Source organism: Kryptolebias marmoratus, linkage group LG5 (genome assembly GCF_001649575.2).
Source record: "Kryptolebias marmoratus isolate JLee-2015 linkage group LG5, ASM164957v2, whole genome shotgun sequence".
Lineage (NCBI taxonomy): Eukaryota > Metazoa > Chordata > Actinopteri > Cyprinodontiformes > Rivulidae > Kryptolebias > Kryptolebias marmoratus.
Genome location: NC_051434.1, coordinates 9,418,281 through 9,436,498, shown reverse-complemented (window position 1 = coordinate 9,436,498; position 18,218 = coordinate 9,418,281). Strand labels below are relative to the sequence as shown.

The following is an 18,218-nucleotide window of genomic DNA, read 5'->3' as shown; positions in this document are numbered from 1 at the left end:
GGGGTCGGCTCAACGTGCGTCCCGTGGGAAAGGCGGTGAAAGAGAAAGTGAAGCTTGTCGTGTTTTTGTTTTAATAAACGATCTCCGAGGGGAACGTCGAGGGGATTAGAGGATTTGCGATGCGTGTCCCAGAAACACCTTGACATTAGAAGACTCAGGTGTGTGTGTGTGGGGGGGGGCACCTGATCAGCCCCGAGCCGACAGCTGGGTGGAGGCTTGTTTACCTTCAGTGTGGAAATGCTTCGGTTACTCTGAGCACGTTCCAACAGCGCTGTCATCGCAGCGCTCGGCTCGTCAGGAAGCTTTAAAATTTAAAAAATAAAAATAAAAAGAGAGAACCCCCCCACCCCCCTCCTTACCAATGTCCAGCACTCGCTGTTTGGCCGTGTGCTGCCGGGAGTGCCAGTACTTCCAGTACTTCAGCTGCTCGTCTCGGTTCTTGTCCTCGCTGAACACCACCATGATGACGCTCTGCAGGAGAAGCAGATTAAACAAAACAAGGTATCAGAGGTTTCTGAGCGGGGTGTAATGACATGTAATGAATGTTTTCATTAAAAAAAACACAACACTTTGTCAACAAGGCACACACAGACGCAGGGTCGGCTAAACGGCATCTATAGGTGTCAGATAATCCTGCAGCAGAGAGTCCAGTTAGAGTCTGTCTCTGTCAGGCCGCAGCAATGAGCTGAAAATAACTAAATAAAGAAAGATGATGAAGTTCTCCCTGAAGAAGCTCTGCTGCACTAAAGAAGCTCCTGAATGAAACTTTATTGAAGCCTTACTGAGCGTCTGACAACGTTCTGAAAACAACTAAAATATTATTTACCTGTTTGAGTTCAGCTCAGATTAGAAGGACTGCTTCAGTATTTTACTCTTAAGCAACGTGCTGAGAGTTTTATCACTGGAAAAGGTAATAAAAAACTCTAATATTTTATAAATATTGCAGCTAATAAACACAGACAGATGTGAAAATGTTGAACTAAAGTACGAAGAGCAACAGACGAGCCGTGGCAGAAAAGAGAACAAAATAAAACCAAAATGTCCGTTTTTACCTTCATCTTTGTTATATGTCTGCACATATTCATATTTGTGGCATTTTCTGTTTTTGTTTTTTTGTAATTTCCAATTTAGGCAATATTTAAAATGCACCTAATCCAGAAAAACATAATTTATTTAGATTTGTTGCCACATCGCAGACTTTATACACGCAGAACTTGTAGTTCTAAAAAATAAAAAGAGAAAATAATCTAAACCTGGGCAAACAACAGTCCAGTTGAGCTAATATTGGTATAAAGTAAGCCCACAGTTTGTGTACGATTAGCACACGGCTAATATTGACCGACCACTCCTACAGTATCTGGGGATAAACTGTAGATACCAACTATTTATGAGCGTAAATCAAGGTATTACAGAAGAAACGCTTCAGGTGATTGACAAACGATACACAGGTCAGAAACTACATTTAGTGCTGAAGACAGCAGGTAAAAACTGCCAACCTGCGGGTTTAGCATCAACACGCAGCTTAAAGATCCTTTAAACACCAAACTCATCTTTGCACCTGACTTATTGGGTGTTATCACTGATTAAAATGGATGCTCGTGTAAAACGGCGAGCCGCGGGCGAGAGGACGGGAGTCGGGCGCTCACCCGGACTTTGCTGATGGGGTGACGCAGGCGCTTGTTGGCGCTGAGCTCGCCGAGCGTCACGGCGTAGAACTGGCCTTTGTTCAGGTAGGTCATCGGCCCCTCCCCCTGCTTCTGCCGCAGCGAGCGGGTGGCGTCCAGGGTGTACTGGAAGGCGTCGCTGCACGGAAACGAGCGCCGTTAGGGGACGACGACAACAACAACAACAACAACAACAACAACAACAACAACCCTTCAGGCTGTTCGGACTCAGAAACGGAGCGACTTACACTCCCTCTTGGCGAAATAAGAAGTCGTCCGTAGCGAGAGAAGAAGGGGAGCGGTACTTCTGTTCAAAATACACAAAAAAAAAAAAAAGGAGAAAAGAGGAAATAATATCTGATAATTTCATCCAGCATGAGAGGAACTGAACAAACAATGTAGCAAATGAGTCAAAAACAGCAAAAATCAGCGTGACATTTACTCAAAGGGAGCTGTGTTTCCCAAAAGGTTTTTTAAACCTTTATTATTATTATTTATTAGTGGCTCATCGGTGACCTGAACCTTTACTTGTATAACACTCAGAACTGCACAACGTTAAAAAAAAACATGCTATTTGGGTGAAAAACAATATTAGTTACAGTAAATAAATCAGTCTCTGATTTACTGCATGTATTCTGTGCATTAATAATAAATGTTAGACGTGTTCTGCAGCTCTGTTCGTGTTTATTAAGGGTTTTCTCGTATCTGTCAGGGAATAAACTCTGAATCAGCAGCTTATTGTCCAACGGTTTGACCTGTCTCACCCCGTCCGTCTCCTCCTCGTACAGGCTGCCGGGAGGACTCGGTTTGTCCTCCTTCACGTAGGAGGCATGGCCGGCGGCGGTCACCTCGTAGGGACTCTGCTCGTACAGCAGCCGCTCCTCCCCCTCCGCCCTGTAGGGGAGCCCCGCCCCCACCATGAAGACCGGGGCGTACACCTCAGCCTTCACCGCGGCGGCGGCCGGAGAGCCCCCGTCCGCGGAGCTGCACAGCACCTCCCGTTTGGCCTCCTGCTGCTCCGTGCTCAGGGACAAGTTGACGGGGACGGACTTGAGGACCTGGACGTGGTTGTCCACCGTCTCCGCCTCGCTCTGGCTGCTGGGGTTGCTCGGCAAAAGAGGCCTGAGTTTAAAAAAAAAAAAAGATTAAACTTCATTTGGAATAAGGCTCGGCCCGCTTCATGCTGAGGTTAAAAACATGAACGTTTTTTTATTAAAAACGGACTCTGACTGATCATCCGCCTTCTCTAATAATTAAAAACAATCATTAAAATCAGTTCCCTGTATTGTTCGTCCTGCTATTTCAGGATGTTTTGTACATAAATGTAGGTGAAGAAATAAAAACAGAAACCACCAACACAGAACAGCAGACTGAAACTGGTTTTATTAGGAGCTTTGATTGAATTAACCTCGATTACCAGGCAGTAAAATTAAACTAAATGACTAATTACTGATGAATGGGGTTTGCTTCCACAGAAATAAAGAAAAGTTTCTTCTTTCCCTCACAAACAGTAAATACCTAAAGTTAGAGTTAGCTGAAACTCAGATTTTTCTCCATGCTTCACACGTTAAAACCCGAAAGCGTTTCAGTAAACCGTGTCCGACGTCTCAAACTCACTGACCTCTTGTCCTGCTCCTCTGTGAGCTCCGGCACTTTGGGAATCGGCAGAAGTCTCTTTTCTTTGGGCACCTGAAAGAACAAAACGGTCGCCGTCAGGCAAAAGATGCCGGTCGCTCTGGTAATAATTCAGAACTTCAGACCTCTGGGAAATGGAGCTTCAGTTGTCAGACATATTTAAGATTTACTTGAGTCAGTTTGTAGTTTAAACACTGAATAATTCAAATTTCCAGCTATTCTTTTAAAGTAAACTCTAAATTATACAGAAATTAACTCTAATAAAATCATCCTATTAGACGTAAACAACCTTGTAATAGTCGTAGAGCAGGCCCAGGGCGTTGGCGCTGTCCTCGTCCCCGTTGATGCTCATCATGGCCTTGGTGGCAGCCGTCAGCGGGTTCTCCAGGTACGACCGCCACGCCTCATCCTCGCTGGTGTAGGCCCGCCGCACCGCCGGGAAGGAGTTCTCGTTGGGGACGACCACCACCAAACGCTTGCTGGAAGGAGCAAGTGACAGACCGGAGCTTTTTAACAGGAGAGGTCACGAACAATCAATATCTCACCTGCTGTAGGTAGAGCTTTAAATGACCTCCGCTTGGAGAAACAGAGCTGAGGACCAAAGTGGGTTTGGTGCCATTTTGAAACAACTTTATTCCCAATCATTTATATACAGACTCATGTGAACGCCAATTTAGAAATATTTATACTACTTTGCATTTTAGTTATTTTAGCAGAAACGTTATAACATTATGATACTCCTGCTACAACAGCCACAAGCTGCTAGCTAGTTGCTGCTACCGCTAGTTGTGCTAGCAGCTAACCATAGACGTCCATGTAAATGTTGTCAAATACAAAAGTAACTGTAATATAAATGTTTAAAAATAGCATTTTCACTATGAAATTGTACCAAATATAGCGTCAATTTTGTATTTCACATTTATTTTAGCAGAAACATTATGTTATTACTGCATGAAAGGCCACGAGCTGCTAGCTAGTTGCTGCTACCGCTAGTTGTGCTAGCAGCTAACCATAGAAGTTTACGTAAATAACATCAAATGGAGAAGTAATTGCAACATAAATGTTTGAAAATAGTATTTTTATCATAAAGTTTTATTAACTCTTCCAATGTCAGTTTTGTATTTTAGTTATTTTAGCAGAAACATTATGATATTTCTGCCATAAACTGCTAGCTATCTGCTGCTATCTGTATATAACCACAGGCTTTAATGTAAATAGTGTTGAACGCAAAATTAACATCAATATAAATGTTTAAAACAGTGTTTGCACTGGGATATTGTTGAGCTTGGAGTTACTTTAATGAGGTTTGGTCTCTGACCGGTCAGACTAGCGGTTAGCTGGTCAGTCCGGTCTGGATTAAACCTAAATTCTCCAAATTGAAGTCGTTCGAGGAGGAAAATCTACAAACCGCTGAGGCGCTCGCTTTTAGTCCCACTTGAGTGCAGATCACAGGCTGGACAAACAGGCGCCATGTTGCCACAACATGGCCTCCAGCTCCACCAATCAGAGCGCGACCACTTAACACTTCAGTTCTCCTCAGTTTTGTAATTAAACTGCAAAATGTTGTCATTTTAAACTACAGCTCATCAGAGAGAGAGAGACATTATTTGGGGCAGTAAACAGCTGGTGAATCCTCAACAGGAAGTTTTCGGGAATAAATGGATAATAAATTGACATTATCAGCGTTTTAGCAGCAAAATAAAAAGCCCAAAGTGCTAATATGTGGTGTCGTATGTGTTAGTTAACTTCCAGGTTAAAGCTCATCCGTCTCTGGTTTGGGACCAGACTGTTTCCATGTAGGGCAGGAAACAAAAAGGACGTCTGGTCGCAGTTTTTAGTCCTGACCCACTCTGTGCTGGAGGATTTTTAAAAATAAAAATAATCAAACGTCGCGTCGGAACAGTGGCGGATGCCTGCTGACACCACAGACGAAGGGCTGAGGAAAGCAGCAGCGCCTCATAAAAGTGGAAAACTCAACAAAAAGCCGCATGTTCAAACCTTCAGCTGATTTTTATTATTATATACAAAACTGTAAATACTAAAAAAACTACTAAGGAGAGCGTGTTGGGAGTGACTCTCAGCTTCCACCACATCAAAATCTGCAAAACTGGCTGAATTACAGCAATCTTTAGTCTCTCAAGTTCAGCTGGCTGTGGTGGCCATCTTGAATTGGCTCGGCTCCGAAAGTTAGTCAGTTTTAAATGGAAATCCATCGACTGTTTCCTGAAAGAGTCATTAAAAATCCGTCCAGTGGTTCACTAGATATTTCGCTAACAGACAGACTAAGTCGACTCTTCGGTTTTTTGATGGCAAACCTTTAGACGAAGATCCTCAGCAACCAGTCAGTGCTCAGAACACATGTTGGGGATCAACCTCAGCTACTACCACCCCAGGTTTTAGCTCCATATCCGTAAAACTGACTTGTGTGCGGGTGTTTCTGTGGGTTTTAAGGTCAGCTGGCTGTGGCGGCCATCTTGATTCTGGTTGGCTCCAAAAAGGTGATCAGCTGTAGATGCCAGTCCAGAGATTAATTTCTGCACGTCTTATTAAAATCTGCCCAAAGGTTCGTGAGATATTTTGCTAACAGACACACAAACACAAACAAAAACACCACTGTCCGCCTTCATCAATAACAATAACAAAGGACTCAAAAGGAGGAAGCTCTTTTCTTCTGAAAAGTTCAACATTACTTATCTTTATTAAATTGAATAAACCATTAAAATGACGTATTTTTGTTCGCGGTGATGTTTTTCTGTAACTTCTGATGCAATAAATCCGATTTTTTAAAGTTAATTTTTTATCAATAATTCGTAAACAAATGTGGTTCTGATGTTAGACGCGAGCAAGCGCGACGTAAAGTCACCCGGAGGCCTAAAAAAACTAAGAAATAATCAGGATTTAAAAGTTTATTTTTAGTTAAAAGCGTCAAAAAAATAAGTTTACTAAAATCAATCCGCGCGCTTTAAAGCCGAATTCCGCCCCGACGTAAAGTCCGCTCCGCCAACGTTCGGCGTAAAATAGTTCCTCGGGGCCCGTCTAATATCAGTGATCAATTGGCCTCGCCGGGTGATGTAAGCCCTGTTTTGTCCTTCGACAGGTTCCCCCCCTCACGTCGGGACCGTCACAGGTGCTCTCCTCCGGCTCGAGCGCTTACCTGTCTGTCTCCTGTGACATGTTCTTCCTCCCCCGGTTCTTCCTTGTGGAACTGGACTTTCAAGTCAGAGCAGGTAGCGGAGCGCGCGAGTTGCCAGAAGTTGGTCTACAGGTAAGGCGACTTTTCTTCTTCTTCTCTCCCTGCCCTCTCCGCGGGACTGCTCCCCCCTCCCTCTCTCCACCTGGCAGGTAAAACCCGCTTCTATCAACCCCCCCGCCCCCTCCTCTTCCTCCTCCTCCTCGTCCTCTTCCTCGGCCAATCGGCGTTTCCGGCTCGGCTCGACAAATGTCCGCGCGCCGTAAAGTTCGGGTCCACTTTGTGCACAAATTCTTGCACACTGTAAAAACGAAGTGAGAGGTGAGACGGCCGCTGATTGGCTGCTTTCAATCGGAGCGGGTCTCTGATTGGCTGTCAGCTCGGGTGGAGGCCCGCCTCACCTGCGAAGCAAAAAAGCCTGGAAAAAAGGAGAAAATTGGGTCAAATATTACCCCTTTTTTAATGTTTTTGCCCGTGTTTATGTGTTTTATTTATTTTTTTGATCTGTTAGCAAAATATCTCACGAAACAGTGGTTTATTTTTAACTAAACCTGCAGAAATTAATCATTAATTTTTAATCATGTGCATTAATCATATTAATTAATCCTGTGCAATCCAAAGATTACCAACCCGATTCAAGATGGCCGCTGCAGCCAAGTGACCTTAAGAGACAAAGATGGCTACAGCTCAGATGTTCACCTAAATGTTGGCGTGGTAGTAGCTGAGACTGATCCCCATCGCGTACTCTGAGTGCCAACAGGTTGCACGTTTCTACTATTTGGAGGCGAATTTGTCTTCCTGTTAGTAAAATATTCCAGGAACCTCTGGGCAGATGTTAGTGAAGCAATCAGGAAGTCCTCATCTGCAGCTGAAGGCATGAAAGGTCCTGAAATTATTCTTATTTTTAGGTTTTATTATACAAAAAAAGGCTCCTGAATGAAACAGAATGCACCAGATCAGATCTTCTTTCATTCAGATCCACCGATTTAACCTTTTCACCCACTGATTGGAATAATGGCTGTGCTGTGTGTGTGTGTGTGTGTGTGTGTGTGTGTGTGTGTGTGTGTGTGTGTGTGTGTGTGTGTGTGTGTCAGGTAATTTCAGAGCGGTATGGAGGCCGGGAGGAGCCCTGTCATTAGCTGACACAAAGCCATTGTCCCCTTAATGAAGCTATTGTATGAGGAGATCCCAGTGTTTGGGATTACCCCGACTGAGCAAACAGTGTGTGTGTGTGTGTGTGATGCACTGGACACAGCAGAGCTGGGATTTATCATTACCCATGCTTAGTGGGTAATTTTAGCCTTTTTTGATGTTTTTAAAGGCATCTCCTGTAGATAAAGTGCTGGTTGTCCGGCTGCAGGTGAGCGACTCCATCAGACCTCATTTAGAGGATTTATTTTTAATTTATTTTAGATAAAAAAACTTTTTTTTTTTACTCTGATCACAGAGAAACCAATCAGTCAATGAAATGAGAACAAAACAAATAAAAATGTAAAGGCTCGGCATTCCTGGAAGGCCTGAGTTTGAGTCTGAAAGTATCTTCTGTCACTTTGGTGTACTTCCAAAAACCGCCTTTGTCCTGCGGTTCTCGAGATATTTTGCTAACAGACACGTTAAACAGAGACAGGGCTGCCTTCCATTCACGACCACGGAGGACATGAAATAGGTTTGCTTTGTTTTAGACAAAAAAAGAATCTTAAAAACTCCTGTTTTTGTTTTCTCTTTGTTTTTTTTACCTAAAGGGGCATTTCCGATGTTTGAAACCGTCCTCTGAAAGCGTTTGCATCGCAAAATGGCCGTCCCTTTGTTTATGAATGCCTCTGGGCTTCTGTATGGAAATCCACAAAATTATGTTTCAGATTCAGTTCAACCGTCAGAGGGGTGTGTGTGTGTGTGTGTGGGTGTGTGTCCTACAGATGAGCACCACTATCCGTCCTCGTTCAATTTGTTTTCCAGAGCACTTGAGCCTCGGCGGAGTGTTTTCTGTGTGTGTGTGTTTAAATGGCACTGCTAGATAAATACAGGTGGGGTTCTTTTCTTCTGACGACACAGAGGCAAAGTAAGCTCAAATACACACGAGGAGGAGGAGGAAATAAAAAACCCTTTTAGCCTCTCTGACATTCAAACGTTGTTTCTTCCCGTTAAGTGAAATGCTGCAGAGACGAAACAAAAGGGATGAGAGCGACAACAAAGAGGCAAATTGACGAACAAGAGCGCTAAAAAGATATCCCAAAACCGTCCCCAGGGGGGAAAAACAAACATATTTAACAAAAAAGAAGGAAAAGTGATGACTAACTGTTTCCAGAAGGCAGAGACATTAAAACAACAACCCACAGAGCACCTAACTCACACTAAAAGCTGCAAAACTAACAGGTAGTTTGTAAAAAACTGAAGGTTTTCTCAGGATTTTGGATCCTTAAATTTTGTTGCATTTTTATTTTATAGTTTCATTTAATTCAGTCTGACAGTTTTCCTATTCGGCTACTGTTCAGATCCAGATCTGGATTCAAACCCGTTCACACGCAGTCCGGTGCAGCCCAGCTCTAAGGTCAGGCGGTCAGACTTAAAAAAAAAATGTACAAAATGGCGCCGAGTCTTCGCTCTGAGGAAGTACGAGAAGACGGGCAACGGCCGGGAGGAAAACCTCTCCTCCACCAACTGGGGACCGTTTAAACGGGACCTTTAAAATATTTTCTTTAAACTCTGTATCAGATTCGGAGAGGAAAAACATATTTTCGAAGCCTGATTTTTCAGATCTCTCCTGATTTCTGCTCAAATTCTTTATTATTTCGTCACAAATTTCTCAGTTTTGCGTCGCCTGCGAGGACAAAAACTCTCTTGAACATCGGGAGGCGGGCGATCATGTAGCTGCCCGTGCCGCTGTGTTAGCGAAATATCTCGCGAAACGGCTGGACGGGTTTGAGATTAAACCTTCAGGTATTGATCCCCCCGCAGCTGATTAACCTTTGGAGTTAAGATGGCCGCCGCAGCTGAGAGTCGGACTCAATGAAGGCAACGACAGCTTCTCAGGCGGCGGCGGGCGATATGCATTCCTCCAAGAGATGCGAGGCCTTCCTGTGGTTTCTGACCTGAATCTGGAGGGTTCAACGTGACAGAAAACGCAGGAGAAGTGGAGCGTCTGACTGTACGCAGAGGGCCTGACAGGCGAGATGAAAACATCGACGGGGCGCCGCTCTGATCTGATCCTCTCCTTACATCACCTCCGTCTGCAGGAATGTCTGCCACGCAGCCGTACCACCGCCGGGGCAGCGGTGGGCCGGCCTGACAAGCCGCCACAAGCAGCGGGGGGCCGCAGGGATCCAAATACCTTCCCCTGGAGGAAGGTGTGTGTGTGTGTGTGTGTGTGAGAGAGAGGTGAAAGGTGTTTCCTACATACTGGGAGTTTTTTCACAGGAGGAGCAGCTTGTCTGGACTTGGCCTGGATTAGGTGTCTGAAATCTGTGTGTGTGTGTGTGTGTGTGTGTGTGTTCAAAAGGACAGCGAGGAGGAAAATAAAAGTTTGACACAGATGTGTTAAGAGATAAACGTACAGAAAGCAACAAATGAGCTCATGGCTCCTAAAAAGCACAAATCTGAGAGTTTCTCAACAAAAACACGTTAATTTCTGTGTTTTACAAGCAGCTTCCAAAGATTCAGGCTTGATTATCGTTGTGATCAGCAGCAATTCAGGCGTCCCGAAGCTCTTTAAGAGTTTGCTTTTTTTAACTTCAGCTGCTTTTTCACCCGTTCTCACTTCAGCAGGAACAATGTTTTGTCCGTTGAGCTGCTTCCCTCTGAAAAATTTGATTTAAATCGGATTTTCAGAGCTTTCTGACCAGCAGCGCTGTCATGAGAACCCAGAGTACTTCAGCTCCACGGAGGGGATTCCTAAAAGATCTGTCGTCCCGAAACCTGTCAGCCGAGGGTCAGCTGGATGACGAGACGCGATTCTGATCACTTAGAAACACTTTGTTGTAATTTCTTAAGCAGCTCACGGACTGAAAACAGTGGAAAAAAGGAGCTAAAACCCAAAAGGCGCCACTTTGACTCTTTACCATGAGGCCTAACGCTGCGTTTCCTTCCTGCTTTTTATAAACGACAATAAGTTTATTGAATCGTGATCAAAATGTTACTGAAACGTCAGCTTGGAAGCAAATAAATAAAGATATTCCAGGTGGTTTAATGCTTTTAGTATGAAATTGTTGGTTAAACTGAATATTAGGTTTACAAAGTTCTCACATTTTCTTGCGTTTGTCGCCCAGAAAAAGAAAAAAAAGAGTTCAAGTTTTGTGTGTTTTGCCTCCAGAGTTGAGTTATTTCCTTGTAAACTGATCCCGTTTCTAATAGTTTAATTTGCAGCTCGTTATGAGTTTTAAGAAGCTTTTTAAAAAGCTGAGTTATAAACCTGACCTCCGGTTCTTTGAATCAAACCCAAACTTCCTAACAAGTTTTACCTAAATTATTGTTATTTTACAGTTTTTTTTATTGAACTCCACTCACGTTCAGGTGTTTTATTTGATCCTTTCCTCCCAGTATGACCTTCTCTTGTTGGCTTTCTATGATTTTACTGTCTGTGATTACATGTAAAGCTCCCAAATTAGTCTTTTCTCCTTGAATAGTTTAAATTTGAGGCTGTTTGAGGGGTTCATATGAGTGTATTTTGTCATTTGTGTCCCGTTTTGGTGCTTAGAGTTGATTTAATTTCATTTCTGTTTGCTGTTCGATCCAAATGCTGCTGATTTCTTTCTCTAAAAGTCCCGTTTGGCAGAAAACTCTGCTGCTGTCGGCACCTTCACAATCAGCCTCTGTGGCCCCGCTGGACCAGAACCTCACCTCTCCTTCAGCTGCACCCGCCGAGTGTGTGTGTGAAGGTGTGTGTGTGTTTCAGAGTAAGAAATTAACTTTCTCCCTCCCCGCAGGCGTGATTGACGCTCCCGGTTTCCTGGAGGGTCAGTTGTAACGAAACAAAACGAGCCGCTCAGAGGTCACCTGCAGGCGTTCGGTCGGGTCTGACGACGTTAAAGCTCCTCGCCGCAAACCGGGAAACCCAGAACGCGAACAAAAACGGTTGTCCAGAGCCCCGCGAACGGCGCAGCTCGAGGGAGATGGCTCCGGGAGTTCTCTCAGATGTTCTGGATGTGGAAATCGGAAATGCGGGTCTGCACTTCGGAGGGTTTCGTAGTTAAACAAAGAGGCGTGGTCAGGGGCGCATCGAGCCCCGATATGATATGATTCTTTAGGGTTTGCTTCTTTCCCAGGGTCACCGGCTCAGGAGAGCTGCAGACGGGTGGGTTTGTTCATCAAGACACGTGCTGGAAAAGAACAAATAAATAAATAAAAAGGGAAAGCGAGAAGGGGGGGAGCAGTGGGGAGAGGAAGTGTCGGATGGGGAAGGTGAAACCCGGCTTCCTCTTCCCTCAACAGCCTCTGCTCCCCCCCGGGGTAGGGCCCGAGGAGCTTCCCCTGAAATACAAACTCCAGCACTCAGGAGCGACCTTCAGAGGGTCGTTAACGAGGGGTGTCTGAGTGGGCCGGGTCGACCCGCCGGCCGGAGAGGGAACAAGACCGGGCTGTCCGCAGCTTCATTCAGAGCCACAAAGAGCGGGGAGCTAAAGTTCTCCGCTGCCATTGAAGAGCTGACACCTGGAAGATTTGCTTTCACACAAGGCCCTGAGGCTGGACAACCCCACCCTGAACCTATAAGCAAGCAAGTCCCTGCACAACATCCTCCAGGGTGTGTGTGTGTGNGGGGGGGACATGAGCAATGTGTGCCTTTTGTCATTTTTCCACCCCTTCTTTTACTTCCTGCTCTCCTTCTGAAAGCATAATCACATCCCTCTCTCCTGAGAGATATTTCCCTCTTTCACAAAAGCCTGAAAGGGATTGTCCCTCTGAGAGGTGTGTGTGTGTGTATGTGTGCAAGAAAGGCGGAGGAGGGAGGACTTTTCTCACAATGATAAGATTTCTCCCGAGGAAGTCACGACACCCGACTGTCAGGAGGATTTATTGGAGGGAAAACCAGACAAGCAAAGCGGATCTTCAGCCATTTTTCCCTCCGTCTGAATCGCCTGATAGCCGAAGCTGCGCTTTATTTCCATATTAGCTGAATTTAGTCAAATGCTGGGAGATGGTGAACAGCTCCTCTGTTCCCACCTGCAGGCGCAACCACAGATGGAGGAGATAAATGTGCAACGCAGCACTGTGAACCAAATGATGTGCACGGGTCACGCTCCGGGATTGTGTGTATTCAAAGCAAAAGCATCAGCGGGCCTGCAGCTGCTGCGGCGAGGAGAAATCAGCTCCAAAATCATAAAAAAATCTTTTGGTTCTAGGTGTTGATGACTACTGTTAATAATCAAATCCTCCTGCCTCATCGCCGCCCTCTAGTGGAGGTTTGAGGAAGCAAACATTAAACATCCATCTAACAAAACTGAGGAAAACATTTAGTTTTCATCTTGTTTTAGACACACAGCTGATAGAAACTGGAAAGTTTAAAGTTTGTTAGTGTGAAATCTGTGAGTAAGCTTCAAATAAAGATAAATAGTCAAAAAAAAAAGGACAAGAGTTAAAGAGTTATCAAGTTTTAGGTCGTTTAAAGGTATAAAAACCAGCAAAATGACACAAATAAGGATCTGTGTCAGTTGTAAAAGAGACGTGGTGTAAATGAAACAAAAACACAGATGAAACATATGTAAACAACAGAAGGTTGCCACCCAGTGTTGGAGAGAAACAATAATCATAAAGTCCTGATGTACATGCAGTAGTCCAGGCAGACAATCCTGAAATACATAAAGATACTGCTGACTGTATATTATCATATTAGTATTTCTGCTTACTGAAGATTGTTGTAGAGCACTTTTTTCACCAAAATAAAATTCATAAGTAGTTAACTTTTTTTTTCCAAAACAGGTGAAAAATTTAGATCTGCAAACAGATCTGCTCAAGAAATAAAAAGACAAGAGTTGACTTAGGACAATGTCAATAAAATCCATGTAGATGATACAAAAAAATGTAAATAAAATTACTTTTTAAAGTGTCACTGAAAACAGTATTGATACTAAGAGAGAAAGTAAATAAAAGTACTAAAAGTAATAATTTAAAAACAATAAATCATACCTAAACCGAAATGCAACAAGTTATTTTGCTGCTTCTTTTGATTGGAAACACCTTGCTCTTTTTTATCTTATCAAAACAGCTAAAAAATATCTTAAATAATTAATACCCTCCATGATATATGATTATTTTGTTATATATTCTGTTCATTTAGGCTGTTTTTTTTATATATTTATATAGTAATCATATGGAAATACATAATATAAATATTAAAATAAAATTTATTGCATGTTGGATTTTTTATTTTTAATAATCGCAGTGGACTTTGTTTGTAGAGGTCTGTTTTTTTAGTTTTGTGTAAACATAAAACTCCTAAAGGGTGCAGTAACGGGATCTTACCATCAGGGGGCGGCAGTTTCCACGAAATGTAGCCCTGATGCGTTCACAGTTTCTTCAAAATAATTGGACAAAGTAGTTATCCACTTTTTGCTAATCTCGTTAAGATGTTCCCTTCCTCTGTATAGTTCACACAGTTGATATGTGAGAAATCGTAAATCACATTAAAATCAGACGATTCCTAATTGATTTTTATCGTTCGACCGTCACCTGTTGAAATGTCTGAGTGTCACCTCTCCTGACTCCGTAAGTCTTTGAACGCAACAGTGACGTTCTCTTGTCAGTGAGAAACCAGCAGCTGTCACATTTCTGCGCGTCCGAGCCTCCTAAACGACACGTACTTTTACTTTTTTTTTAAAATAAAGAGGTAAGGAGTGCCATCATTATACACGGTTAATGGCTGTAATGTACTGTTTGTTATCTTAGTGGCCGACGCGGGCTTAGTTCGGGTCTAGTTAAAAATAATCTCCCATATATCTGGTCGGGTTTGATAACAACAGAGCTAGGCTAGGCTAGGCTAGCATTTCCCACGTTGAAGCTAAAAGCTGTGACTGGACTGCTAACAGCTCGGTTCGACTAACATATATTGGGATAATTTATAAACTTCATTACGTGAAAGCCCTTCCAGAAGCTTAATGTTCTGTGTAAACAACCCTGGTGTACTTTAACCCGGTTTTAATGTCGGATAAGATAAGCGAGCAGTCTGCTAATGCTAGGCTAGGCTAATTACCTGCAACTACTACTGTCACTCATTTGGACCAGAAATACCACTGAAATTATCCTGTTACGTATGTTTAAGCATTTCTAAGCGCTCAAGAACCTGAATGAATAGTTGTTAAATGACCTAAATGGAGTTAATGAATAATTAGCATAGTTTAAAGCTAAGTCAACCAAGACAGGATTATTTGAAGGAGCTGCTTTTGTTGAAGAGGACTGGTTTGTCTCAGGTAAAATTTATTCAGGTCTGCTAAAACCTGCAGGGATCCCAGATTGTTGGTTAGTAAATCACCTATAGCATGAGGTTAAATGCTGAATATGTCCAGAATATATATTGGAATAATGCTAAAGAAAGAGGCATGTAAAGGAAAACTCCTACTTGTTTTTGTTTTCTCTACATTGATGCCAAATTATTCAGTTGTTTTTTTTAAATAAAGCGCCTAAAATATCTCGGCGAGATCATTCTCGCCAAATAACAGCTCTTGTGAAGGGAACCAGCTCGTCGCCTAATTTCAACAAACTGCGTCTCATTTTGAAGCTTTAGAGATGAAGAATTTGAAAATATTAATACCTCCATGTTGAAAGTCTTGCAGGAGTGGGTCACGGCTGTAGCTGGGAAATGCATTTCATGGAGCAGAAAGCGCACGCTTCCAAGTGGCAGAACGGTTGTTTTAAAGAGGCATTAAATGGAAACGATGCAGGAGGAAGTGAACGTAATCTGATTTTAAAACACCTGAAAGTATTTGCATTGTGGCCCCGCGGGCTGCTAAACCTGCATCGGTTTCAGCTTTTATCGAGGAGACATCTGAGTGACGGCAGCTTTTCTGGTAAACGTGTCAAACGGCAGAAAGTAGCTTATCAGATTGTTTCTCTGTGGATTCCTGAATATAAATGTCTGACAGAGAACAGGACCCAACTTGTTCCTCTGGTGTCACCTTTTCTGAAAAGTCAGTCGGAACTCGCGTTGCTTCCCCTCCCTGATCTCTGGACTGATTTAAACCAGACTCTCAAGGAAGCCATATAAACTTCTTTCCATCGTTGGCTTTTTGAGCCGTGTTTTTTTTTTTTTTTTTTTAAGCAGAGACCCTATAAGAGCTGGAACGTAAGGAGAAGAAGCTGTTATTTATGCTGCCTGCAGAGTGCGGGATGTCATTTCCAGGGCATTTAAACGGATTAGAACGCCTCTTCATCGCTTTATCTTTACCACCATGAGACGTTTTCCCAGATAAAGTTTTATGGCCCAGAGTCCTGACTGTTTAAAGGTCTAAAAACATGAAGAAGTTATCCCGAACTCCATCGAATGGTGCAGTTTAAGAGAGAGAGAGCTCTAGTCGTTTTCTAGTATATTTAGAAATGCAGGTCTGCGCTCAATGTAAACAAAACACTGCCCGAACCCGCCTGAATTAGGCTGGTTTTAATCCATCTTCTGAGGGAGCTACAGCCATGTTCTTAGGTCCGTTTTGCTTTTCGAAACCCGTCTGAGCGGAAATCCGTTCCAGCACATCGAAACGCTTCCTCCAGGCGGGCCGCCATTACTTGTGAACATCACTGAGTAGACTGTGGAGATTGTGTTTCTTGCTTCATATTGTTGAGATGAGTCCCTTTAACGCTGCTGAAGCTGCTGATTTCTCTCCTCTGAAGGGCGATAACGGTGTACGGGCAGTGCGCTCCTCCAGCAGCATGGCGCGTGGGCATCAGAAGATTCAGTCCCAGCAGAAAAACGCCAAGAAGCAGGCCGAGATGAAGAAGGCCAAGGGTCACGATCAGAAGACGGCGGCCAAGGCGGCCCTGGTGTTCACCTGCTCCGTGTGCAAGGTGGGTTTAACTCCCCCACCCTCCCCTCGGTTTTTAAAAGTCAGAATAAATAACTTTTATTTAAATCTGCCGGTCGTCTTCTTACAGTCCCAGATGCCCGATCCGAAAACCTTCAAGCAGCACTTTGAGAGCAAGCACCCCAAGTCCCCGCTGCCCCCCGAGCTGGAGGGAGTCGAGGCGTAAATCAGTCGAGTCGGACACCAGAACCTCCAAAGGCCACACCCCCAACCCCACCCCGAATAAACTCTGCACATGGAGAAGTTGTCTTCATCGTTGACCGCCTCCTCCCGCACCACTGCTACCTGTGTGCGCCCATGCTCGGGTACGTGCAGGACGCCAGGGCCGGCGTGGACCCGCGAAAACCCAAACTCTTCGCTTCGGCGGAGCGATGATCCTCTCGAAACGCGGTCGGAGCGCCCAGGCGTTTAGGGCGGCGCCAGAAGCGACCTCGTTTGTTCCACTGAAGCTTCGAGCGGGTGAATCAAAAGGAGGCCAACACTTTCTCTTCAGTTGTGCACACTGTAACAAATCTGCCCCGTTCTACTGCAATATCATCCAGCTAATCAAAGTTTGACGTTAGGATATAAAAATGTGAAACTCTGCCAATCTGCTGCACAAATTGTAAGTAAATATAAATCTGTTGGAGCCTGCCTGCAAGATTTGTGTGCTTGAAAAATGAATGTATGCTCCGATAATGTATTATAATACTGTTTTAATAAATTTTACTTTGTCGTACATGATGTGTTTGGAGGATGAGTCACACATTTCTGTGGTGGAAGGGATTTGAAGAACACTCCCTGTCTGGTCTGATGGGAGCGTCACTTTCACCAGCACCACGTGGACTTTGGTTTGGTTGTTCTCCCAGCTCATGACGCTTGAATTACCTCCAACATGTTCCTTTAAACAGGACTTCCTGTTCCTGTTTGGTGCCAAAAGTATTCACTGACCCAACCAAATCCTTGAATTGAGGTGTTCTAATCACTTACACGGCCACAGGTGTATAAAATCAACCATCTGTGAAAGAATGGGTTGCTATTAGGAGCTCAGTGAATTCCAGCGTGGTGCCGTGATCAGATGCCACCTGAGCAATAAGTCCAGTGGTGACTAAATATTTCTCAGTCAGCTGTTAGTGGGGTTATAACAAAGTGGAGGAGATTGGGAACGACAGCAACTCGGCCATGTAAAACCACAGAGTGGGCTCAGAGGATGCTGAGGCTCACAGAGAACAGAGGTCACCAACGTTCTGCAGAGTCAACAGCTGCAGACCTCCAGACTTCATGCAACCTTCAGATCAGCTCAGGAACAGAGAGCTTCATGGAATGGGTTTCCATGGCAACAGCTGCCTCCAAGCCTTCCATCACCGAGTTAAAGAGTCGGATGAAGTGGAGACATGTCCTCTGGAGGGACAAATCAGGGTTCTCTGTCTGGCAATCCGATGGAAGAGTCTTGGTTTGGCTGCTGCCAGGAGAACAGTTCTCGTCTGACTGCTTCATGCTGAGTGTAAAGTTTGGTGGAGGGAGGATTATGGTGTGGGCTTGTTTTTCAGGAGTTAGTTCCAGGGAAAGGAACTCTTAATGCTTCAGCAAACCAAGACATTTTGGGTCAATTTCATGCTCCCAGCTTTGTGGGAACAGTTTGGGGACGGCCCCTTCCTGTTCACCGGTGCACAAAGCAAGGTCCATAAAGACACGGAGGGGTGAGTTTGGTGTTGAAGAACCTGACCGGCCTGCACAAAGTCCTGATACAGA

The 18,218-nt window shown here is 44.1% G+C and overlaps 2 protein-coding genes across 2 annotated transcripts in view; one reads left to right on the top strand and one right to left on the bottom strand.

Annotated features, from left to right (window-relative positions):
• The window catches only part of grhl2b (grainyhead-like transcription factor 2b), a 16,210-nt gene extending 9,737 nt beyond the window's left edge, over positions 1-6,473 (bottom strand). Inside the window, exons 1-7 of the mRNA XM_017425581.3 lie at positions 6,454-6,473; positions 3,589-3,778; positions 3,286-3,353; positions 2,429-2,786; positions 1,913-1,971; positions 1,647-1,803; positions 360-471 (exon numbers count right to left, since the gene is read on the bottom strand). Of these exons, the coding sequence (XP_017281070.1) occupies positions 360-471; positions 1,647-1,803; positions 1,913-1,971; positions 2,429-2,786; positions 3,286-3,353; positions 3,589-3,778; positions 6,454-6,473 (964 nt within the window). The remainder of the gene's footprint in view (positions 1-359; positions 472-1,646; positions 1,804-1,912; positions 1,972-2,428; positions 2,787-3,285; positions 3,354-3,588; positions 3,779-6,453) is intronic.
• A 7,704-nt stretch (positions 6,474-14,177) lies between these two features.
• znf706 (zinc finger protein 706) lies at positions 14,178-17,210 on the top strand. Its single transcript, XM_017425593.3, has 3 exons — positions 14,178-14,305; positions 16,297-16,470; positions 16,558-17,210. The coding sequence occupies exons 2-3, from the start codon at positions 16,336-16,338 to the stop codon at positions 16,651-16,653; spliced, it is 231 nt and encodes a 76-aa protein (XP_017281082.1). The 5' UTR covers positions 14,178-14,305; positions 16,297-16,335; the 3' UTR covers positions 16,654-17,210.
• Positions 17,211-18,218: the final 1,008 nt, after the last annotated feature.